General features: G+C 44.6%; 1 protein-coding gene across 2 annotated transcripts in view; it reads left to right on the top strand.

Annotated features, from left to right (window-relative positions):
* Positions 1 to 12,138: 12,138 nt before the first annotated feature.
* Positions 12,139 to 25,807, top strand: part of TRPC6 (transient receptor potential cation channel subfamily C member 6) — a 103,593-nt gene continuing 89,924 nt past the window's right edge. For both annotated transcript variants that reach the window (XM_045077477.1, XM_045077476.1), the window contains exon 1: positions 12,139 to 12,814. In XM_045077477.1, coding sequence (XP_044933412.1) covers positions 12,645 to 12,814 — 170 coding nt within the window. In that variant the 5' untranslated portion in view covers positions 12,139 to 12,644. The remainder of the gene's footprint in view (positions 12,815 to 25,807) is intronic.

The raw sequence follows: 25,807 nt of genomic DNA, 5'->3' as shown, positions 1-25,807 counted from the left end.
CCAGGGGTCAGCTGGTCAGCCTGCGTGGGGCCTTTCCTGGTGGTCCAGAGTTCCCAAGGTATCCGGACTTATGTGGAGTCCCTCCAAAAACAAGGGGCCCACAAGGACTGGTGGACATGGCGAGGCCTCTTCAAACCCTAACCCCTGGCGGCTGTATATTCCTGCCCCTGCTGCCTTGTAACCGTTGTGAGTCCTTGAGGTTGATCCCAACTCCAGGTGAGGGCAGCAGATCTCCCAGATCGACTGGAAGAGTCGGCCAGTGTGCACAAGTGTTTAGAACCCTCACAGCCAGTCACAACACCCGACATCACAGCAGAACAATCTGACAGATGTTCTTTTCTTGCAGGCTCAGGAGGAGGAAAACCAAATAGGGTTTAGTGGACACATTCTGAGGAGATGCAGCGGCATTTTTGTCACTTACTAAAAACCCCGTTCTGATTTCCATTATGAGTTCCTCTTTGATATTTTAATAATACGAAGGACTTAGGCAAGAGTGCATCTTGTAGTCTTTCTAGTGCAAACTTTCTGCACGAATAGCCAAATCACATGTATTTGAGGCTTTGTGGGCTACATGCGGTTTTGGTAGCACGTCTGTCCTTATTTTTATGTTTTCGCAACTGTTTTAAAATGCGAAAGCCATTCTTGGGTCACATCTCACTCAGAAGCAGTTCACTGGCACGGTCTGGCCCAGCTGGCTGGTCCCGGCTCCAGTGTGCTGTTGTACACACAACTTCTAGTCAACTTTGCCAACTCTGCTTTAATTCTTGTACCTTTTCATGAAGAAGGATGTCCCATATCAAATAGCAAGGGAGACCTGTTAAAATCTCTGAGATTGCAGATTTCTGTTCGTAGATCTATTGCTTTTTGCTTTATGCATTCTGAGGTCTTATTATTGAGAACTGTTATACTAGTAATTTCTGCCTAACATCAGGGTTATGTCCATGGGAAAATGACTTTTTATGCAAAATGTCACTTACTAGTGAGTAAAGAGCCTATTTTAAATGGAAAAAAAAAAAAAAAATAATACAGCCAAACCCTCAATCCATTTCCTAATATGTCACTGAAACACAGTAAGGAACTCACAACTCTGTAGTGTTTATAAACTACGATGTTACAGTACAAAATGTTTGAAACATAACTTCCTCATCACCAAACACCTAATTTACTTGTTAACTAATATCTGCTTTGTAAAAAGTAACATAATTTCTTTTAGCACCAAAACTATCTCACATAAACGTACCCTTCGTTGAAACTGCATGTTTTTCAAAACATCTACTTTTATAGCACAAGAAAACCATGTCACAGGTCAGTGTCACTTGGGAACCTTGGTGCAAAAATCCCAACTAATATTAGTAGCAAAATCACGCTCCGTACTTAGAAAGTCATACACAGCGACGAATTGGGACTATTCCACTGCAGAAACAGTCCAATGGCCAGATGTCCCTGATGTCCGTTAAAGACAGTAATAAACCTAAGAAGAAAGAGCATATATTATCTCTGTAGTTGCTTGGAAGCCCTCTGTTTTTTAAAAAAAACCGAGAACCTTCAGGAAACAGGAATTGATAGATATTTTCTTAAGCACACACATGAGCACACACAAGTGTATTTACGTACCTACATGCATATTTCACAGTGCGCTGGTGTCAATGCGATTATACAATAGGAATCAACTAATCAAATTCCTACAATTTCATAGGAATTTAAAAAAAAATAGAACAGCTACCTCTACTTCAAATGATACGGTATTCCCAGAGAACTCTAAATCACGTATGATAAACTAAAACAAGAAAAGAGGGGCTCCTGGGTGGCTCAGTGGGTTAAGCCTCTGCCTTCAGCTCAGGTCATGATCCCAGGGTCCTGAGATTGAGTCCTGCATCGGGCTCTCTGCTCAGTGGGGAGTCTGCTTCCTCCTCTCTCTGCCTGCCTCTCTGCCTACTTGTGATCTCTGTCTGTCAAATAAATAAATAAAATCTTTAAAAATTAATAAATAAAATAAGAAAAGAATTTGGTAAGGTATCCAGACAAAAGAACATAGAAATTAATGGAGTTCTTGTAAGCAAAGTAACTATTTAGATAACCTAACAGAACATTAATCGTATTTAAAATAAGAAGATAAAAATGTTTAAACGTAGGAATGTGCTCAGCCAGAAAAAAACCATAAAACAATTCTGCCAGACAAATGGCATTGGAATAAATAAAAAAAGACAGCCCTTGCATTTGGATACCTCAGAGTTGCAAATAGGTCAGGTTTGCTTAAATTAAATTATAAATTTAATGTGATCTCAATAAAAATACAAGCAAGTCTTTTTTTTTTTTTTAATGGAGTTCAAAAAGTTGATACCAAAGTTCATATAGGAAAATGAGCACACAAGAATGGCTAGGAACATACAGAAAAGAAAAGCTAAGAAAAGGGACTAGCTGGATAATATATTAAAATATATTATAAATCCTCTATTATTAAAAGTTTGGAACTCGTGTATGAATGAATGACTAGACGAATGGAAGAGAAGAGCGAATCTGGGTGAAATGCACAGAGAGTGACTCTGTGAGGAAGGTGGTAGGACGCCTGGGACAAAGTGAACTTTTTAATAGATGCTGCTGGGGTGAGTGGACAGCCATGGGGAGGAAGACAGAGGGGAGTCCGTCTCTCAGGCCGTGCGCTGGAACAAACCTCAAAATGGACCAGATCTATAGACATCAAGATCAAATCATACAGGCACTAAGAAGAGTGAACTCTCCCTACACGACGTCGGACATCGTCTAACTATGACTCAAAATCCAGATCTGATAAGATTCAACCATGCCACTGTCCTCTGCCCCCCACCCCAAACAGGGAAGACTCCTTCCTTCACTGAACCACTATTTCCCTACAAATCATGTGCCATTTTCCACTGGCTTCTCTCAAGGTCACCTCCTTGCTTTGTTTTTTCCCAGTTCAAACATGATATGCCTCCTTCTATGTAACACACTGAATTTCGTACGCTTCCAGTTTGCTCTGTGTAACAGTGATTAACTCTGGGCACAATACAAAACATACACAAAGGCACTGAGAGGGAATGAATACTTCAGTCAGAGAGAAAGCTTGAAAGAAGAGGCCCACATGGGCTAAGGTTTTCCCTTTCATGGCTTTTAACTGTGGACAGACCACAGCAGCTGGCAGTAGGGTGGGCAAGCCCCCAGTGTCCTATAACTTTTATGGCCAGTGAAGCTGAGGACAGAAGTAGGGGCAACTTCAGGAAGTCAAGGAAATTCCTGGAAAGAGAGCCAGAGTGGGGAGATTCTCAAATTACGTGAGTTAACGGTGGCCAAGACTTTGGCTGGCCCTTGAACTGTGCATAAAGAGACTGACAAGAACAGACCTGAGATTTGAGCTGCAAACAGGAAAGTCTACAAGATAATTTCAGTCAAATAAATTGCTTTCAAAAGAAAAAATAGCAGGCTTTTCCAGAGTCTCCAAAACATAATATTCCAGAGTCTTCCCAGGATACAATCCAAAATTAGTAAGTAAAGAACCACGAAAGCGTGACCCATCTCTAAGGGAAAGTGGACGTGCAGGAATGATGCAGACAAGGGTTTTGAAGTGGCTGCCCCAGCCACAGGGTAGGGGAAGTGCTGATGGAGAGGACAGAACATCTGAGGTTCTCAAGTCACTGCACGGATTTAACAGCAGGGTCCAGACGCTAGAGGAAGAGAACAGAGAACGTAAAGACAGACCAATAGAGAACATCTTACCTGAAGAAGAAGAAACAAGACTGGAAGAAAATAAGCAAAGCTTTAGGCATCTGTGGGACGACACAGCTCAGAATAACGTACACACATCTGGAGTCTGGGAAGGTGAGGGGCGGACAGGTCAGAAAAAAGAATTTGAACATGTAATCTCCTAAGTTTTATCCAAGTGAACTGAGGCCCAGGTTTTTAGATTCGAGAAACTCAGCAACTCTGGGTTTGCTTTTGGTCTATCAGATTTCCTTCTAGGAATTACCCTGAAGCAGGAAAACACACCTGCATAAGGTTATTCATTATATATTGAATGTATAATGTCTACAATGCATTGTATATTGTTTGAACAAATGACAATTCATTTTTACCATGGGACGGCCAATTTTTCTTGAAGGGCCAGACTGTAGTTCGGGGTCCGTCCTGTCTCTATCGCCCTGTGCTTACCTGAGCGGCTTCAGAGTCATTAGCAGGGTGTAAGCAAAGGCACATATGCTGTGTGCCAAAGAAAATGTCATTTACAAAAACACGTAGTAGTCAGGTTTTGCCAGGGGTCATGCGTGGTTTGCCAGCTCCCGATTTGACAATGGTCCTGCCCATCTACTCAGGAAAAATAAGACTGAAGAGAATCTTTATAAACTGATAGGAACTAATGATTTTATTTTATTTCTTAAAAGATTTTATTTATTTTTTTATTTGAAAGAGAGACAGAGAGTGAGAGAGAGCACAAGCAGGGTGAAGGGCAGAAGCAGGAGCAGACTCCCCAGTGAACAGGGAGCCCGAGGTGTGACTGGATCCAGGGACTCCCGAATCACGACCTGAGCCAAAGGCAGACGCCCAACTGACTGAGCCACCCAGGCGTCCTTGGAGTAATGACTTTAAAAAGACCCACACAAAAGGGCCAAATCTAGAGCCATTTGAATATTAAAATAAATAATGACAATAATCGATAATAACACTTTGAATAAACTACATGAGTTCATGAAACATAAGTGAGTGGCTGGAAAGGAAAGAAGAAAGTGGTCCTTCAATAGCCGAAAGCCAGCACATGACTATAGAAGGATGATGATGTTAGAAACACCATTGTTTGGTGACCACGAGGCAGTAACTGCTGCAAGCAGGAGTCACCCGTGTGTGTTCAGACTCGTGGGTGTAAGTCTGGCAAGGACCAAGGTATTTATTCACACAGACTCAAGGAGTCACTCTGCAGATGACTTACGAATCACAGAGTGAGTCATAACTTGGCAGGAGAAACCAGGAGCAGAGCACCTTAACCAGGACTCGTGACGACGACGCGGTCACAGCACTGGCCTCCGGACACCACCCACGGAGGAGGGCATGTCACCCTGTTTGTGGTTCTCCTAAACGGCACACGTAAGTCCACGTAATGATGAGGACGTGTCAGACATACCCAGACTAAGGGTCTTTCCGCAGAAATCACTAACCTACATCTGCGAAAGGCCAACGCCCTGGTGGACTGTTCCAGATCAAGGGGAACGAGACAGACTTGCTGTGTGAATGCAGTGGGTGAGTGGGGACCCGGTCCCGGACCAGACAAACTGCCAGAAACTGCCAGAAAAGGACATTCTTGGAATAATGTGCCAAATCAGATTGAGCACAGCAGACTGACGAGAGAACTGAACCATCTCCGGTTCAGATAGCCGTATCTGGCTCTTCTTGTTCTTGGGAAATTCACATTGAGATGTTTTGAGGTAACAGGGTATGAAATCTTCAACTTCCTATCAATGGACTGGAAAAAATGTAATGATTTCTGTATAGAGAGACGATGATGTACCCCATACGAGATATAAATGAAAATATAACAATTGGTGAATTTGGGTGAAAGGTAGGTGTGAGTTCTTTCCACTTTCCAGACACTTATTCTGTAAGTTTTTATTTGGAATTGCTTCAGAATAAAAATTTTAAAAGAGGCAAGACAGCGAACCACACTCCTGTCACAGCAAAACCAAATCCTGTCACAATAAAGTTTCCTACAACAAAATTGCTACCTGTGATTTCTGACGGCATCCCGCCAGTCGTATTTGGAAATTACATCGATACACAGAACCTACAATGACGGTTAACATGTTTCCAGTTTGAATACATAAATATGAATCAACCCCTTAGAAACATTATCCAGAAACCCCGTAATGAGAGCTCGGGGCCTGCTACGCAGTTCAGGTATTGGGGGACACTGGAAAACGGTTCAGGGGCGCGCCTCGTTCGCGGTGACTCGATTTTCTAACAAATGAGCTGTTCTGTCGCCATGAAGTTGTGGGCTGGAAAGCTCGGGGTCTTCCTGGCTTTCCACTCTGGACACAAGGACACAAGGGCGGGCCGCGCCGCAGACAGACGGGGGGACACCCGAAGGACACTCACCTGCGGGCTCGCCCTGGGCGCCCAGCACGCGTCCGCAGCTGCACCTGCCGTGGGGACGGACGGGAAGGGTCGCCACCAGGCCTGGGCTGGCTCTGTCCTCCGCAGCCCGCAGGCAGCCGCACACCCCCAGGTCCGGCCTGGGTGTGCATCGTCGGGAGCGGCCGCCGGGTGCCCGGATGGAGCGCGGGGTCGCCCGGGGTCACGTCCTCTGCGTGCCCTTCGCACGGACCCTCTGCAGGGCCGTCACGGAAATCCGCGCCCACCGCGGCGCTCCTGTGTCCACACAAACCCGAGCCCACGTTTGCGGGGCGCGGAGTGCGAGGCGCGCGCCCGCCCCGTCCGGGCCCCCCCCTCCCCCGGCACACCAGGCAGCGGTGAAGAGTGGGAGCCCAGGCCGCGGGGTGGCGGGGGGAGCTGCCGGGGCTCAGCGCGGGCCGGAGGTGCCCCCGCAAGCGCGTGGGCGAGTCTGCGAGCGGCCGGCGGCGGGCGGGGGTCGCCGGAGCAGGGCTGGCGCGGGGCGCCAGGGCCAGGGCTGTCACCGCGGGCGGGAACGCACGACGTCGGGAAGGTCCTGGCGCCTCAGGGGCCGGAAATGTGTCCTCCGTCGTCCCGCGTCCCGTGCGCTCTGCGGCTGCGAGGCTCGCGGGGAGAATCCCGGGCAGACGGGGCTCGGGCCGCACCCTTCCAGGTGGAGGAGCCCTGAGGCCGAGGGGCTCCCCTGCAGCCCGGGGCGGGGGCACAGGGGCGGCACCTGAGACAGGGGTGAGGAGACCTGGGGGTGAGGGTCTCCCCGGCCGTCTGGGGGTGGGGGGGGGCGTCCCTCAAGAGCTGCACCTGGGAGAGGTGAGGGAGAGAGAGAGGTGTCAGAAGGTAGCTGAGCACCCTCCCCCCCCCCCCATGTGTGTCATCATTGACACAAGAAGCTGACTGGAATCAAATGGAAAGAAATTTTCTACGCATTCTGCCAGAGGAACCGTGAGCCCACAGGAAAGCTGGAACTTGGCAGCGTCTTCTGTGCCCACGTCCAGGCACAGCGGTCTGGGTGGATGACGCTAGCTCAACTCTCAAAGGTCTTGCGTGTGTGTATATACAAAATTTAACACACACACAGATGGACGTTTTTGTTTTTATTAGTCAATCCTTTAAGTCTTTTTCTTTTTTGTTTCAGCCTTGGGTGAGTGCTTAGAATGTCGTTATCCACCTGAAGATTACACATTAAAGAAAAGAAAGTTCACCTGAACCTTTCTTTAGAGGTTTTATGGTTTTAAAGATTACATTCAGTTTCTGAATGCACCCCATTTATTTTAAGACAGAGGTGGAGACAGAAATCTCTTACCTTCTTCCCTTTGTTCAGTATGGCTTCATTTCCCCCAGTGAGTTAGGACATGTCCTTTATCCTGACATAAAGTCTTTTCTATCCTTAAGTCTTTGACTGAACTTTCTGTTATATTCTTTGAATCTATTTTGTGAATATCCATCTATTTATTGTGGTTTTACTACATCATTTCATGTTTTATAGAGCGACTTCCTTTCACTGCTTTTTAAAAATGAATTTATTTGCTTTTGTCATATTTATTCTTGGAAAAAATAAATAATAGAGAAAACCTGTCCCTATAGAGAAAGACAATACTGAAAATACTACATTCTAGGGATGCCTGGGTGGCTCAGTCAGTGAAGTGTCTGCCAGGGGTCCTGGGATCGAGTCCCACATTGCGCTTTCTGCTCAGCGGGGACTCTGCTTCTCCTTCTCCCCCGCTTGCTCTCTAACCCTCTGACAAAGTCTTAAAAAGGAAAATACCATATTGTACCTAGATTAATCTATAAATTTAATGGTGGTCCCATCAAACTATCAATTAATAATTTGGGTCGACTTTGACTCATTTTAAGTTTATAATTTTCTTTACATGGGTTTTACAGTTCTTGATCAAATTTATTTGTTTTGTATTTTGTAGGATTTACTACATTTTAACTGGCTATTGATAGCATGTGGAAAACTACTGAATTTTCTGTTTTCCTTTATACTCTAACATTGTTCCAAACACATTTCTTACTCCTTGGTTTTCATAATTTTCAGTTAAAAATCTTAATTTTTAAGTAGTAGACAATTAAGTCATCGGTCAACTAATAGATTTAGATACTTTTTCAAACCTTCCCTCTTATTTGTCATGTTTTATTTAGCTTATTATAGAAATTCTTAGTTCATGAGTCATAGCAATGTATAGGGACACCTTTATCTTATTCCCTGTATCAGTGGAATTGTCTGTGGTATTTCTCCAGGTTGGTTTTATTTGAAACAGGTACTCTTCATCATGGTAAAGATGTGTCTATTATTCTTAGCTTACTGAGTTTTTTGAATCACATACATTAGGAATAGACATTGATTTTTGTCGACTATGCATTTTGGATCCCTGGGGATGGTTAGTTTTAAATTCTGTGCTTTTTCTTAAAAGATCTTGGCGTTCATTGAATTGGCCACGATAACATTCCTTCACTTTACGGCATATGTAGAAAATTGAGGTCCAGGCTGTTTCCGAATCCTTCCAGCGGTAGGAAAATAAGGGCATATAAAGGCAGCCCCTTCCATCCTGAACGTGTCTGCAGTTACGGAGCCTGGCTGAGCATGCCCTAGCGCCACAGTGTTCTCAGCTGCCCCTGGCTTGAGGAACCGCTCCTCTGTTACCCAGTACATACTTGTCAGTCTTGTTACCAAATCTGTTACACGATGCCCTTGGTCAACAGGTTAGTGGGAGCACTCTGATCACCCCACCAAAACGGAAGTCAGTTTAGTCCAACCTGCCCTGTCCTAAGTGCGCAGTCCCAGTGCTCACACGAAATACCCCGCAGGCAGGACAGCTATCTGAGCTCAAGTTACAGCAAAAATTAAAACAGGTTGCTGATGATTCACACAATGTTTCTCATGTTTAATACAGTAACGTATTAGCTGCAACAGAGATAGTAAATGTACGTATTACAACCCCAAACTTGAAAAAAATTCTGATACGGAAGTTCAGAGATGTAGCACCCGCCACCATCTGCCTCGAGCCTTAGTCTCCACAGACCTTCCCTGAGACACTCAGGCCTTCCGCAGCTTGTGGGGTGTTTTTGGTTTTCCCCCGTGGTTTCTACAGGAGTCAGGATTCAGGATTCAGGGGCCCTGTGTTTTAAATTATCCAGATGGTTTCCTGACTCCACTATTATCTGTAGCTGTCAGCCAACTAGCCCCAAACTGCGTTTCCCAGAAAAGCTCTCGTGTCCGTGGTTTCCCAGAAGGAAGAGCAGCTGCCCTGGGCTTCCACGCGATGTCTTCTTAGTGTCTTCCCGAGTCAGTGAGATCTCACAAGGGTTCCCCAACCTCCGTCCCTGAGGCCGGAGGTAACTTTGTTATCTCTGCCTTTGGGCTCCTAGCCTGAGACCTTCTAGAGGGCAACCCTTTTTTCATATTCAGCTTGCTGCACTTGACTTTTCAAAATACTGTTATAATAATTATACCAGTTCTTGTGGAATTCACCAATAATCAGACAGCTCAGATGAGTGTAGTGAGGTGTTCCTCCCACCCCAGAGAGGACAAAGCCCACCGTCATCCCCGAGTCTTGGGGTTACAAGGGAGTGTTCTATGTTATCTCCACACCACAGACACAGGACGAGCTCATGAGATGTGAGATTGTGTAACACTCCATTTCTCACTTGTCCAACAGTTTTCACCTTGAGAACGGTCATTTTTTCATTCAGCCATCTTTGGTCCACATCCACTCAACACGGCTGGACTTGATCAGGACATGTTACTAGTTTGAGAAGTTGTCTTCTCGTTCTACTGTATTTTTAATTGTAGTTGAAGACATGGATAGGATGCAGAAAGAGACAGACTGGTCCTCAGTAATTATCTATCACTCGCCAATTAATAAATGAAGCAGGAGATTAAACGTGCTGTCTGAAATCACAAAGTTTCCGTTTCGGGAATGGTGAAAAAAAGAACCTAGGCTTTCAGACTCCAACCCGACCCTCTTCGTGCTTCCTTGTGAAGTCCTTCCGAGCCTCCTGCCTTCGGGGAGAGATGGGATTTACTGATCCAGTACCAGCTGTATGTCAGGAAACGAGAAAAACGTCTTGTGTTGTAAAACGATAAACTGATGTCACATCTTCAGTTTACTGTAACAACTTTTTCAGTGTGAAGGTTGTTGCCTGAGTATGAAAAACTGTGTGATGAAGAAAGGCACAAACAGCTCAACTAACTGGAAAACAAAGTAATTCTATCTCAACTTTTGGTTTTTACATTAAAGACTAACACTTCAGCTAACACCATCAGTCTTTTCCAACTTCGCTTTGACTCACAGAATCTGAGTTAGGTCGAAAACATTTTAATATTATTTCCCCCACTAAATTGTTTCCCGCACTGATGTTTCTAAACAGATTGCTTTGGTGCTGTTTAAATTAAACATTTATTAACTAATTCATTCAAGCATCAAAGCTGTTGCATTCTCACAGATAGCATTGGCCATGAACAAACACATTTCAAGCAGAGTATCTTATTGCTATGTATAATTACCAGAAAATAATAAAAACTTTAAATCATGGCTCTAGATGTTGAGAGATCGAAAAAAGAGATTCCTGAATCAGGACCAACGTACTTCAAAATGACTCAGGATTTTCAGGGTAAACATCCTTGAGGTAGTCCAGAGTGTTTTTGTATTTTTTTGGTCTATACTCCATCCACCCACCCAACCATCCTCCCATCTACCCATTACCCGTCCATCTATCCACCCACTCAGCCACCCATTCCACATACCTGGGCCACATACAGAACTAGGCTCTCAGGGAGCAGTGGTTCTCACCCCTTAAGCTTTAGTTTCTGGTGTGCTGGCCAACTCAAAAAGTCTAAATTTGTATTCTGTTTTCACCGTTGTGCTCATGCTTCAACATCCATTTCATTGCTCACCTGTTCCTGGGAAGCATAGGTGCCTTTACTTCAGAATCTCAGACAGTCTGGCTGCCTACGCTCCAACAGTCATGGACTTCTGATCCTTTCCCATGGCTGGCTCCTCACCTTCTCTCTTCACTTAACCAGCCCCTCCATGGAGAGGCCTGTTTTAACCACCTAACCTGAAATAGTCCCCAGTTACTATCACATCAGTGTTCTTTTCATTGTGCCTTTGTGTCTGATACTTTCCATTTGCTTGCTTAATCTGTCTCCCTTTCCTCCATGAAAGCCCTGTGACGGCAGACAGGGCCCTTATCAGGCTAATTTGCCTCTGAATCCCAAAATGGTGCTTGGTACACAGTTGGCATTGATTAAATATTTGTTGAATAAATGAATCAGTGGATTCCTAATTGACTACTTCTTAAACTACTAGAGATAATGATTCATCTTTTCTGAGAAGTTTTAAGTTCTCACATCTGTGAAGATTAAATCAGAATTTAAGATGAAATCTTAAAATTAAAAACAGTTTAGAAATGTAGGAAACATCTGGCAGAGAAATAATTTCAGCATTTGCAGTGATGGAAGGAAAGGTTTTCTCTGAAGTAAGCAGGTTGCCGGCCCCTTTATCGCATCATCAGAAAATGCCTGCCTGTTTTTGTTGGTTTGCTGGGGAACTGGGAACATCTGGTGTTGGGAACACAGAAGGTTGCTCATTTTAAAGTAAAGAGTTACAATAACTTAAGGGGTTGGAAATGGAAGAGAAAATGCCCAAAGAAAATGAAGACAGTCTGGAGAAACAGTCTCTTGTCCTTTAAAACAAACACAAACAAAACCAAAACAAGTTTATTTGGTTCTAATCTTAAAGGAACCTTCCTAGAAAGTTTTCAATTTGCATGATTTGCAAATAAGCAGACTTAGGAGGGGAGAAAGAGAGAGAGGAGGGAAAGAGGCAGGGAGGCAAGGAAGGAGGAGGCGGGAGAGGAAGGAAGGATAAAAGAACCAAAGAAAAGAAAGAAGGAAGGAAGGAAGGAAAAAGTAAGGAAAAAAAAAAAAAAAGAGGAAAAAGAAAAGGGAAAAGCAAAGAAAGGAAAGAAGGAAGGAGCGCGCGCGTGTGGCTCCGCCTATTCTGGGTTATCCCGGCCCCGAAAGTGCTGGCGGCCAGACCGGCTGACTTCTGGAGGCCGGTTCAGATCCCTTTAAAGGCGGGGACCCCCCCCCAGTTGGACGCGGGGAGAGGCCGGCGGGAGCGAGGCCGGAGCCTCGGGGGACGCGGCATCTCCTCAGCCGGTGCCCGGCTCTGCGCTCGGCCGCGCCGCTGCGCCCGCCGCCCCGCCCGAGCTCGCTCCGCCCCGGAGCCCCGGCCCCCTCCCCGCGGGGTCCCCTCGCCGGACGCGCTCAAGCCAGGTCCTCCGGTGGCCCCTGAGTGGTGACTTCTCCCCCGGCCGGCCGGGAGCCGCTCGCAGAGTTCGGAACCGCGGACGTCCGCGACCCCCGCCCCAGCGTGGTGCGGGGCGCAAGGGTCTGCCGGCGGCCAGTCCGACCCCTGCGCGCGGGGTCTCCGCGCACCCGCCCGCCCGGCTCGCCGACGTGCCTTTCGCGAGAGCCGGTCCTCCGCCGGCCGGGCGCTCGCGCCATGAACCAGAGCCCGGTGTTCGCGCCCCGCAGGGGCGGCTCTCCCCGGCGGGCGGCCGGGGCCGGCGCGCGGCGCAACGAGAGCCAGGACTACCTGCTCTTGGACTCGGAGCCTGGAGACGACGGCTGCCCTCAGCCCCCGCGGCCGGCCTACGGCTACTACCCCTGCCTGTGAGTGCGGGCGCCGCGAGCGGGGGGGCGCGGGCGGGCGGGGGGCGCCGGCGGGGCCGCGCGCGTCCGGACACGCGTGTCCCTCCCCGGGCGGTGCGAGCCTGGGCTGGGCCCCGAACAAGCGGAGGGCACGCGCGTCGAGGTTTTGTTGCTGGTGAGCGCACCCGGATATGTTGGCCCGGTAGAGCGTGTCCTCGGGGTACTGACCCCTTCAACGGTGGGCAGGTGTTGGTCTCCAGCCCCAGCGGCTGTCCGTCCGCTCAGATCCCTTGTCTCTGCGCCACGGGCACTGGCACAGGCTGGGCTGCGAGACTCGGGGTCTGGGGGAGAGAGTGCTACCCGGCTCAGGGTCCCCGGCGCTGCCTGGCGCGCTCCGCGGGGCCTGCCCCTGCCCTCGCGGGGCGCGTTCGGGCCCTCCCGCGGCCAGACCCCGCACAAGTGGGCGGGTGACAGTGGAGGGGCGACCTGGCCCGGCACACCCGGCCCCCAGTCACCGGGTTAGGTCGGGGACAGGGAAGCGCGGGAAGCTTTCTCACCCTGAGAGCCAGGCGCTGTTCACCAGGGGCGCCCAGGGGGTGCGGGAGACTTGCCAGCTGTGGAGGCGAGGGTGTCGAGGTCGTTTGCGGGGAACTCGTAGCAAATACGGGATTTTATTTAAGAATCTGGAGGTTTTTTGGTTTTTCTTTTGCGGGGGGAGGTTGGGGGTTGGCAGGGGCGGGCAGAGGGTGGAATGAGGGAGAAGCCTTCCCTCCCCCCACGCTTCGGGGAGCGAGCAGGCAGCTGGCAGATAGCATTTCTGCCTCTTTGTCACGTCCCTCGATTGGGTAGTGCGGATCCCTGACGTTCTTCTCGCACGCGGTTTCCCGAGGAAAGCAGCTCTCAGCCGGCTCGGTACGCAGCTCCAGCTTGTGCGGTGGGCGTGGGTGGGGGGAGCGCTCCCCTCCCCATTCCACCCCCCACTGCCAGGCTCCTGCAAACCTTTGGTCAGGTCTGCCCAGAGTGAAGACCTTGTGTGTTCCCTTTCTCAGAAAGAGGTGAGCCCCAAGAAATGATGCATCTAATTTTTTCCCAAGATAGAAGAAAAAAGTTGGAACTCGTTCCACCCATCTATCTGCTGTACGACTTGAAAGCATTTACTATTACTTTTTCTTCCTTTTTCAAAAATTATAATCTTTTTCACATACCATAGAGTTCACCCGTTTACATTGTACAGATCAGTGGTTAATAAATCCACAAAGGTGTGAAAAAAAATCACTGTCTAATTCCATGACATTTTCATCCACAAAAGAAATCTCATACTTGACATTGAATTAGGGAATATTTCTATGTCTTACAGCATAGTGCTCAAACGTTAATGGGCAGATGAAATAACTCCCCTCTCCCCCAAATCTTGTTAAAATGCAGATTCTGATTCAGTAGGACTTAGGTGCTGCCCAAGATTCTGTGTATCTGACTACCTCTGAGATGCTGCTAGTGCGTGGACCACACTCTGGGGAGCAAGGAGATACATGCCAAGAAAAACAGAGAGGAAGAAAAATAAATCAATCCTGGATATTCTGAATACTGCTATTTTCAAACATGCTCTGAGGGTATATGTTTAAAACATAAGTGAATTTTTTGTATTGGCTTAGACTTGAGACCTACTAAGCCTGAGGTCCAGGTAGCTGGTTGTGTCACCTGTAGCTAATTAAGCAGCTTTTAAGAGCTATGTTGCTTTTTAACAATCAGGCTGTCCTGTAGAGAAAATTTTAATTTTTTTTCACCTGATTGTACTATAATCATTTGTTACTGTGTTGAGAAAAATAATCTGATTTTTGACACTTGTGGTTGTAAATTAGGAGTGAGAGAGATAAAGAGAAGTAGTAATTCCACATCGTCTCCCACGGCTTTCTTTGAACGGGACCCACCACCTTATTGATGTAGCTCCTTAACATCACCTCCTCTCCAGAGAATAAGCTTTCTCCTCTCTCACTTGAGGAGTCAGAGCTTTTCAAATATGTAGACCAGAGCAGCAGAGATGAGCTTTTTAAGGTGTTTCTATTCTTAATGAACACTCCCTATCAGGGCAAAGAAACGATCATTAATTATAGAGTGAACCGTATTCCAGACTGTTAGTTTTGTTTAAATCTGTTATTTCCAAAAGATTCTACGGTTACTTTTCATCACTGTGTGCTCTGGTAAGGTTTTCTGGTTTTTTTTTCCAGCTGAATAATCAAGCAAGTACAAACTTTAGACCAGTCAACAACACAGCATTTCACACCTACGATGTAGGAGAGGAGCTAAGGGAAGTCACTTCCTTCTGATAGAGAGTACAAAAAAGCCCTTCCTCACAGTCGGACTTGTGATGTCAACAGTGTTCTCTATGTTGCCAGAGTGGGAGGTGTGTTACTTGTGAAAGTGGCAATCATTAGTGCACTGGAGATGAGGGCATCACGATTTTCTCAAATCATTGAGATTTTTCCCTTAGAAGAGCTCAGATTATTGCAAGTTGCCATTTCTGTGGGATAAATTCTATGACTTTTGGTAAAAAATTCTGTTTCATAGTTTCCTTATGTGGAAAGATTTTTGGGCCATATTATTTATGTCATGGGGTTATTACTAGTGAAAATTAGGGCCAATTGTCTTGAGAGAAGTTGCACATTTTCAGGCTTTAATAGTGTTTAAGTGGTAACTTCCGAAATACTGTTCAGTGAAAAGAGATTCCCTTTCTCTCTCTTCCCTACATTTAGTCAGAAATCAGTTAGTACTCTCTCTTTTGATTAATTGGAGATGGTGACTAGCAGAACAGGGTCTTAGTCCTTCCCAGGGGCCAGGAGACTTACTTCACTTCCAAGGTGAAAGTTTGCCTCCTGTCTGTTACTTCTGAACACGGGAAGAATCCTGGGCAGAAAAAATAACGTGAAAGGTTTCTAACTCCTCAAGATCTGACTGAAATACAGTTCCACTAACCTTCGGCTTGGAAAGGACTAATTGATTAAATGATTATGAATAATGAAACAGTAGAGTGTTGATAAAAGCTCTTGCAAAAAAAAAAAATAAACCAAACAAACCCTCTTGCAATGCAGTAGACTGAGATAATCTAAAAAATTTTTATGGCCACAAATACCTTGTAACACTGGATAAAATGTTTAAAAGGATTTCAGAACATTAACTAATTTTGCAGTCAGTCAGTCAGTGAGAAAGGATTATGAGCATGTGCCTGAAGTAAAGCAGTTAAAAGGGAGAGTATAGTCTGTGTTGAACTGAGTCGTAGCTGCCTTATGGATTAAGCATCTGCATGAACACGGAGGTTGGAGTCGAATGCCTGCACGGGACAGAGATGACGCTGAGGCCCCCTACCAGATGAGGGCTGGAGCTAGGACTGAAACAGGCCTGCCTCTTGCCTAAAAGCAAGCCATTTCCTTAATGAAACGTTAGGCTGGAAAAATGCCACCAGCAATGAGTGAGAACGAGAAACCTGGTTAGTAAGAGAGAAAGAGATCTGCTAAGAATTGGATTCTTTGTGCCTGTGTCATGCCAGTTTCTGTTTTTGCTTTTTTTTAAAAAAAAATTAACATATAATATATTATTTGCTTCATGGGTTCAGATCTGTGAATCATCAGTCTTAGACATTTTACAGCACTTAGCACGTAGCACATGCCCTCCACAATGTCCATCACCCAGCCACCCTGTCCTTCTCTCTCACCCCCCAGCAACCCTCAGTTTGTTTCCTGAGATTAAGAGTCTCATATGGTTTGTCTCCCTCCTGTCCCATCTTGCTTCATTTTTTCTCTTTGCCCCCCATGACCCCCCATCCGGCCTCTCAAATTCCTCATATCAGAGAGATCTTATGATACTCGTCTCTCTGATTGACTTATTTCGCTCAGCATAATACCCTCTAGTTCCATCCACGTCATTGCAAATGGCAATATTTCTTTTCTTTTGATAGCTGCATAGTAGTCCATTGTGTATATATACCACATCTTCTTTATCCATTGTTGATGGACATCTAGGTTCTTTCCATGGTTTAGCTATTGTGGACATTGCTGCTGTGAACATGCAGGTGCACGTGCCCCTTTGGATCACTACATTTGTATCTTTAGGGTAAATACCCAGTAGGGAGATTTCTAGGTCATAGGTAGCTCTGTTTCAACTTTTCGAGGAACCTCCATGCTGTTTTCCAGAGTGGCTGCACCAGCTGGCATCCCCACCAACAGTGTAGGAGCATTCCCCTTTCTCAGCGTTGTTTTTTACACCACCTGCTGACCTAGAAATCTTCATGTTGAAAAATACCCCTGAGAACCCTTGAGGAGTAAAGTGCAAAGCTGTCCCCAGGCAGTGGTACCGATCATCTGGACTGCCCAGGGGTTTCAAGGAAACAGCAAGCCCACTGAAGAAATGCTCACTGTAATACATGACCAGACGCACAAGGAAACGATCAGACATTCTCAACGGAGAAGAGTGGGCAGAGGATGTAATCCCTGGGGAGAATCAGCAGGAGATAAAACAGCTGTTTGTAAGCTAAAACCCTTGACATAATGTAACAACATGAATGAGAATGTAAAATGGGCGTGAATAAAGTGTTGACTACATATAGCAAGAAATTAAACCTGAAGAAAATAAAAGACCAGTTGTTTAAAGACAGGCAAATAGAAAAATCTATAAATGAAAAATAAAATTTTGAAATAACTGAAGGGGAGGGTTAAAATGCAGATTAACGATAGCATAATTGATGACAATACCCAGAATGCAGAGACATATAAGAATGAAAATATGAACATCATTGAGTTATGGAACAAGAAGATAGCCAGTCCCAGGAGAGAATACTAACAACAAGGGAGAGGCAACATTTGAACAGATCATGGGTAATGATTTTCCAGAAATGGTGAATTCTCATGTTGATCAAGTACATCAGTAGTTCAAACTAGAAAACTAAAACCATATGAACACATCATGTTGGAATTGCAGAACATGAAGGGCAAGGGGAGATATTTAAAATGAGCCGAGATACAAGGGACTTGGAGTAAGTTCTAAAATAAAGATATATACTGTGGGAATGTACTGGCCGTGTATCTTGGTACCTGCTCTACAAAGTGTGGCTTGTAAATTCTGTGATTTTTTTTTTTTTTTTTAACATAAAAGAAATTGTCCGTGTGATGTTTTACATGACTTTGGTGTTCCGTTGCTGGCAGGATCTCTTTGTAATACAGACAAAAAGGGGTTTGTATGCAGCGACTTTGATGCCGGAGAGAATCCTAGTATTCATTACGACCTTTGAAAAAATGGAATCTAGAACCACAAAGCAAAGGCCTAGACTTTGGTTAAGGGTCTGCAGGTTAGAAGCTGCTAGTAGGGGAAAAGGCAATGTAAAACTCACCTTCGCATGTTGCTTCCCCCAAGAGGCCCCATTTAAGGTGGGTTTGTGTACTTGACAGAAACCACCCATTTTGTTTCCAAACCTCCCCTGGTTTGACATATTCAGTATCTGCTGATAACAAATGATTACCATGAGCACTTTTTTAAGGGGGTGATCTTTGCAGGTTGTGCAGTTACTGCCAGATGTGCTGAAAGGCCCACATTTATTCTGTAACAGAATGTTTATTTACCTCTAGAAGACATTGCATTTTTTTCTAGACAGTTATGTTCCATGTGTTATAAGAAGTAACGTCATAAGGCAATTCATCCTTGCCTCCTACAGAGTAAATCATAAGAGGAAAACATTTTCTTGAGTCCGTCCTTGTTTTTCCCCCTCTTTTATGAAATATGCTAAATATAATTGCATCCAGTTGGATAAAATTACCATTTGTGATTGCTCTTTGTTTAGGAATCTTCTGGGACTTTCCGTACAGGGAGAAGGGCTCATCTATATGCCCAATTTCAGTTAAACTTTGGTGTCTAAAATTGGTATGCTGTTCAAGACTCTTAAGCCATTGGAATGGGTTGAACCACATTTCTTACAGAATGTCTGCAGCAAGCTGATAGAAATGAATGTTACAGATTCGCAAACAGCATATGTGATTGCGGCATAACTGTTCTCTACCTAATTCGGGTCACTCAGCCAAGACCAAGAGGAGAAGTGATGTTAACTAGAGCTATTCACAGTTTACTGCGAGTTTCTCGAAAATATTTCCATGTGTTTGAGGGACTGTTCAAAACTTTGAATACCTACCTTGTAGCAGGTCCTCCCCTGCCTGATATTCTCATGTAGTAGTTTGCTCTGTGGAGCGGCCACTGGGTTCTCGTAACGTCCATTTAGTAAGTGGCAGTGCTGGAATTAAGCCATGCTCCGGCTGGGATACGGTTACTAAGTTGCTGGGCTGGGGGGCGGTGTACAGCCCCTACTCAGCATCCTGGGCCCCTGGGGACGTGGTGGCACACGCCCTTGGAGAGCACACGCATCCTTTCTTCTGCCTTTTCACAGGGACTTGAGACAGCACAGGTGGGCTCCGAGCTCCCAAAGCGAGGGGGCCGTCCTGTGCTCATTCTCTTTCCACTGAAATCACCCTCTCTGAGGCCTGAGCTTCATATCCTACTTCTCCATTCACTCGCTTACTAGTCTGTTGGAGCATTCATTTCTGCTGGCCTCCGACCCTGGACAGCAGTAATGGAGGCAGTGGCTGGTGTGCTCCGGGCTTTAGCAGCCTCTGTGTGGGAGCCTCTTGTAAGGGCCTTGGAGGTAGTAGTCGACTCCATCCTAACTCAACAGGCCCATGACATGCACACTTTCATAATTCCCATTTTACTGACAAGAACACAAAAATACCACAGTAGAGAGGTTAAGGGACTTGCTGAAGATGACATGCTTAGAAGCTGACCGAGAGAGGACGGAAGACAGGCAAAGACTCCGCTTATCCAGATAAACAGGGAAGCTGGGTTTTGAAAAACTGCCAGTCTTTGTCACCAAAGGAAAATCATGAATGTCCAAACCTAACTAATCTGTAGATGACTTACTAATTTTACCAAACGGCCCACAAGCTAAGGATGACTCCTCAGAGGTTACAAGAGAGGAAGCTTGCTTTTATTCCATTTCTGTCTGTCGTGGGGGTGAGGCTGCATCTGTGCAGTGATGTGCGGGGCGGGGGCGGGGGGACGCCAATGCCACAGCACGATCTGCGTCGTTTTTAAAAGCATCGTCCATGGTATTTCTCTGAAAGTGTATATTGTCAGAAGCAATTGCAGTGTGGACAGCCACGTGAAGACTCACTGTCTCCTCAAGACATGTTTCGTCTTTCAATTCCAGTAGCTCTGGCTTGTAGCACGAAACCCTTGCACAAAATTGGGAAGAGATCCCTTCGTGGGAATTCCCACGAGAAGCATCTTGGCAGTTATGGTATGAACCGGAAGTGACATGTTTCTAAAGTTCTTTGTGAAATTCTTTTAGGCAGATACACTGTAACAGATAAAACTAGTTTTTATTGTTACTATGTTAAGTTCTTTTGGACAAGAATTTTGCCATGAGTAGGCTGGAGGGTGGTCAGCAGTGGTGAGATGCTGGTCCCTAGGCACGGTGAGAATCTGGGAGAATGTTTTGTGCAGACACCTTTTCTTGGAAGGACATTCAGGGCCAGACACTGTATTCCATTTTGCAGAATGCATTCATTGCTTTCAACAAATACTTGTTTAAGCTCCTTTAATGTGCCAGGCATCATATGTGGGACCCACAGACACCATATTTCCTTGAATCTCGAGTTCTGTCAGTTGTGTAGCCTGCCCTGATATTTTATATGTGTTCAAAACACAAGCCAAAAAACACTTTTGATTAAACTATACTTTAGAGTTTTGTTTTCTATCTATTGAAACGCTCTTTATACTTCATTAGATACAGATTTGGGTCATAGGTCACTCTTATGCACATATAAAATAAAGAAATCTAAACAAAATAAATTTGGTTAAAGAATTCCCCAAGTTCAGGGGCGCCTGGGTGGCTCAGTGGGTTGAGCCTCTGACTTCGGCTCAGGTCATGATCTCAAGGTCCTGAGATCGAGCCCCGCATCAGGCTCTCTGCTCAGCGGGGAGCCTGCTTCCTCCTCTCTCTGTCTGCCTCTCTGTCTACTTGTGATCTCTGTCTGTGAAATAAATAAATAAAATCTTAAGAAAAAAAAAAAAAAGACTCCCCAAGTTCCTTCATATCCAGAAAAGGGCTTTCTGAGTCACTTTCCAACACAGAATCTTCAGTGACCATGTTTTCCTACACAGACTCGTCCTCGGTGCCAAAAAGAACGACAGTGATCCAGCATTTCCTTGAAGAGCTCAAAGAGCCTGTGGAGGAGCAGAAGCCGTGGGTGCGAGGCCGTTGACACGACTTTGCAATTACAGGAGCAAGACAGTTTAGTTAACAGTTCCCCGTGTTCTGTGTGCTAGAGTTTGGGTCAGGGAGAGAGACGACGGGGCAGGAAAGATTACAAGGTCAAGGACATTCGTTCTGGTCTGTCCAGAATTTACAGGGTTTGAACTTTATTCTCTAGCTGGTGTTAAAACACGGACAGGACCATGACCGTCTTTTGCTTTATTTGTGTTAGCGACCTCGATCCTCCCAGCAAACCCGTGTGGTAGGTTCTGGGATTTCCATCTGTTATGGAGGAAGCCGAGGTTTCAAAAGTGTAAGGGAACTTCCCATTTTATGCCCGTCAAGCAGGTGCACCAGGACTTGAGCTCACAGCTGCCGGGTTCTGTGAGCCCCTGTTTATTCGCTTGCTTGTTTCTTTTTGGCCCTCCTTGTCTGTCCTTCTTTCCGTGCCGGAAGGGCACCTCCCTGAGGACAGGGGCCAAGCCTGTGAACAGTCACGGGGGACTCCTGGGATGTTTGTTGAATGAATGAATGGCTGTTTCTTTCATGCAAAGTGACGTCAGTGGATTGGCCTTGCCTCCGATGTTCTCTCTCTGGGCCTCTCAGGGTGTTGCCTTTGCTGCGAAGGTACCGTTTTTGGTGTTCGCTTTTTCGGAAACACTGCAATACTGGAGTTTTATGCTCTTACAGTTCAGGTCAGTTGATGAATTCTAAGAGTGTTGTGGCATATGCTTGAGCTCTAAAATAGTGTTTATTACATATTTTTAATAATCCCACAATCAAGAAAATATTGATATAAACTATTTCTTTTTTTTTCTTTTTCATTGTGCTGACTAAACACCCAGGGGGATTTTTCTATTTTGTTTTTACTAAACTGGTGTGAGGAAAGGTACTTGAATTTTTATGCAAGTTAAATGGAAACAATTTTTAAAAAACTGAACTTCCCAAGACCAAAACACTTTGTATTTAGGAAAGTCTTAAGTCCTTGAATGAAATAATCCAGCTTAAAATCAAGAAAGTGAGAAAGGCATGGCTAAGTGAGAGTGGTCTGAAATTTGCGTATTATTGATAACATATTGATAACTTTGTTTGGGCTAGGTCGTGCCATGGACAGACCTTACAGTAGTCAAAGTCATCTAGTTGATTTTCATTACAATCTGTCTTCTAAAAATTGGATCAGTTATTTTCAAATTGTTTTACAATCCCTCTTGCACCCAGAGGGACTGAGCAGTTATCTTTAGCCCCTTCTCTTGCAAGAGTCAGAGACGCGCTTATTGGATCATTACAGAGAGAGCTGCTCACTAAAGGAAGACTGCTGCACATTATGTGAGGTGAACACAGAGAATGTATGAGCAGCCTCTTGTCTGAACTCATGTAGCAGAGGGTGAGGATGTGGTCTGCAAACCTGGCCGTATCTCAGAATCTCCTGGATTGTTCTTTTAAAATATAGAGTCCCTAAGAATGATGAAAGTCCCACTAAATCAGAGTTACTAGGAGGATTGCCCAGGAATAACATAAAAAAATTTCCCAGAATTTTATAATTCTATTGTTTCAGGTACTTTAGATTCTCTCTGGAAACCAGAGGTAGAACCTAAAATCAAGAAAACCATTGCTGCATATTAATCCAAGAACAAAGCTATAAGATTTAAACATTCATTTTTCTACCTGGGATCCAATGAGCAGATATTATCAGATAAGTTGGGAAATATTATATTTTGAATCAGTTAAGTCCTCCTCAAATGCTACTTACTATATACCAGGTTCTATTGATATATTTGAGGAGAATAAATAATGTGTCTGTATGTCATGCTTGATACAGTGTCAGGAAAGTAATGTAGTATTTTGTGAGAAAGTATATGAGAAAAATGACCTTTCTAGTTTATTTCTTAAAATATGATGCAGTAGTTTTATATTTAAACTAGAGAACAAGAGAATTTTATTTCTATCTTAATATTGCCCTTCTTCTTGATTTGAATTATCCATAATTTCAGAAGACATGAAGTAAATTTGTTCTTCTTCAGATCACCCAAGACTTTATGGGATAAAATTTCCCAAAGGGTAAAAATTTTCTTATTAAATAAGCTTACTGTCCCTTAGCTGGATTTCTTTTTTGGAACATCATGAGGTTTTGAAAAACTTTTTTGAAATTCTGCCTCCAATGGTGTAGTACAATAGATTACCTTGGCAGTCAGCCTATAACAAAACGATGAGATTCTGCATAAAACTGTGCATTTCTGTGCTCACACACAACGAGGAGAGTAAGACCCAGACTCTGTCTTTGCACACACGTGGGACTGTGCTAGGGAGCAGCGTGGCACAGTGAGTTCTCTTGAATGGCAGGATTCCTGAAATCAGTTTCAGGAAACCACCCTGGACTTGAGACTTCTCAGTTCAATCAGGTCCGCTAGGTTCTCTACAAACGGGAGGTCCCGGACATGAGTGTGCATTTATCTAATTCACACAAGAAAACAGCCCTCCTGAGGTGGAGTCAGCAGAAACCACAGATGAGGTAGGACTCGCTCAAGGAACTCGTATAAGGGTTAATGACAAGAACATACGATGACTGTAGGAATTATGCCAAGAATAAAGATGGAATCCTGACGTGAACAAGCAAAAGAAACTCTCCGAGATGAGCAGGCATCGTGAAAATACGACCAAGCAGTACAGCGTTCGTAAGTTAATGGTTGAGATGAATAGATCAGTATGTGAGAGAGATGCTGCTAGTCCTGGGAAAAATCCCCAAATTCCACCTTCAATGTATGGTTTCTACTGAATGCGTGTTGTTCTCACACTGTCGAAACATCCGAAAAGCGTCAGTGGAACAGTCAGGGACAGTCTGTCCTCACCTGGAAACTTCCCTTGGAGGGTATCTGAGGGAGCAAAGAAGTGACGGCGAGCACACGGATACCTTTGGAGTAGCCCAAAGTACCCGCTCTCCTGTAACGGTCATTCTAGTTGTGGGTGTAAACAAAGGCCAGAGCTAAAATACTCAGCGATATCCTGTAAGCGGGGAGGGAGTTACCAGACGGAAATGCTGAAGTGGTGTTGCTTGGGAAGGGCGATGCTTTAACTGTATGTCGCACATTCAAAGGTGGCCTGTGCGAGAACGCACAAGATAGAAACAGAGTGCATAACTCCACCAGCCAGAGGAGGGAAAATAAAGGGAAAGAGGAAAATAAACACTGGGAAGAAAGCAAGCAGGGAAAAAGAAGCAAGATAAATTCAAAGCAAAAAGTAGGATATATATATATATATATATATGTATCTCATCCATATATGTCAGTTAAGATAATAAATTTAACTGACAGAATTCACCAAGGGGGGGGGAGCAGATTTACAGAATAGATTTTTCTTAATCTGGCTGCTTTTCGTTTAACTACAAGACATATTTAAAACATAAGGACATGGAAAAACTGAACGTCAAGAGAGGAAAGAAGATGTATCGGGCAAACACAAAGAGAAATATGGGTAGGCATGTTAAACCAAAAGAGAAAAATGATTTAAAGGAAAAGCCATTAGTAGGGAGATACAGGAGCACTACAAGATTATGGAGTGTATAATTCATCTTGCAAGTATAAAAGTTAAAAACCTGCATTCCTACAATGAAGTAGCTTTAGAAATAAAAGCAAATTTTGAAGGAACTGTAAAGGCCATATTGAAAACCTAGCCTCATAGTAGGAATCTCAATTTTTTGTTAGGTTGAATAAAAAATTATAAATAAGAACACTTGAAAGTTAAATTATCCAGCATAATTTATTAGACATATATAGAATCTATTTAAAGAGTGTTCATTTTTTTCCAAGCATGTGTGAAACATTGAATTTTGTTGAGTTTTGCTGTATCACCTAGCACACAAATTTTACTAAAGGAATATGTATCTCCTAGAAAAACTACCTGATCACAACACAAAGGAATTGGGTAGGTCTCCTGAGGCCAGAGAAACAAAAGCAAAAGTGAACTATTAGGACTTCACCAAAATAAAAAGCTTCTGCACAGGAAAGAAAATCACCAACACAGCTGAAAGACAACGTCCAGAATAGGAGAAGAAATTTGCAAATGATGTAGCCAATAAAGGGTTAGTATCCAAGATGTGGAAATAACTTACAACTCAAAACCAAAAAACCAAATAATCCAATTAAAAGATGGCAGAAGACATGAACAGACATTTCCCAAAGAAGACCTACAGATGGCCAACAGTCACATGAAAAGATGTTCAGCATCACTCATGATAAGTGAAATGCAGATCAAAACCGTAAGATGCCACTTCAGCTGCCAGCATGGCTAAAATCATCAAAACATAGGAAACAGCAAGTGCTGGTGAGGATGTTCATACAGCAAAAATAAATAGTTTTCAGAAATTTAAAAATGATGCATTTATATATACGTCTCTGTTTTTATAAAGAAAAGAAATGTTTTTACTCAGAGTTTTTAAAGTAAGTTTTAATAAATTTCTTTTTTTCCTTTTAAATGTTTATTTCAATGCCAGTTAGTTAACAGATGGTGTTCTGTTACTTTCAGGTGTACCCTGTAGTGATTCAACACCACCTAGTGCTCGTCACAGGAGCCCTCCTTCAACCCCATCATCTGTTTCCCCATCCTTTACCCACGTCCCCTCTGGTGACCAGCAGTGTGTTCTCTAGATTCAAGAGTCTGTTTCTTGGTTTGTCTCTCTGTTTCTTTTACCAATTTGCTTGTTTGTTTTGTTTCTTAAAGTCCACATTAGTGAA

This window comes from Mustela putorius, unplaced genomic scaffold, assembly GCF_011764305.1.
Source record: "Mustela putorius furo isolate JIRA1106 unplaced genomic scaffold, ASM1176430v1.1 tig00000198_pilon_pilon_pilon, whole genome shotgun sequence".
NCBI lineage: Eukaryota > Metazoa > Chordata > Mammalia > Carnivora > Mustelidae > Mustela > Mustela putorius.
The sequence above is the reverse complement of the archived record's forward strand: the minus strand, read 5'-3'. Positions and strand labels throughout refer to the sequence as shown.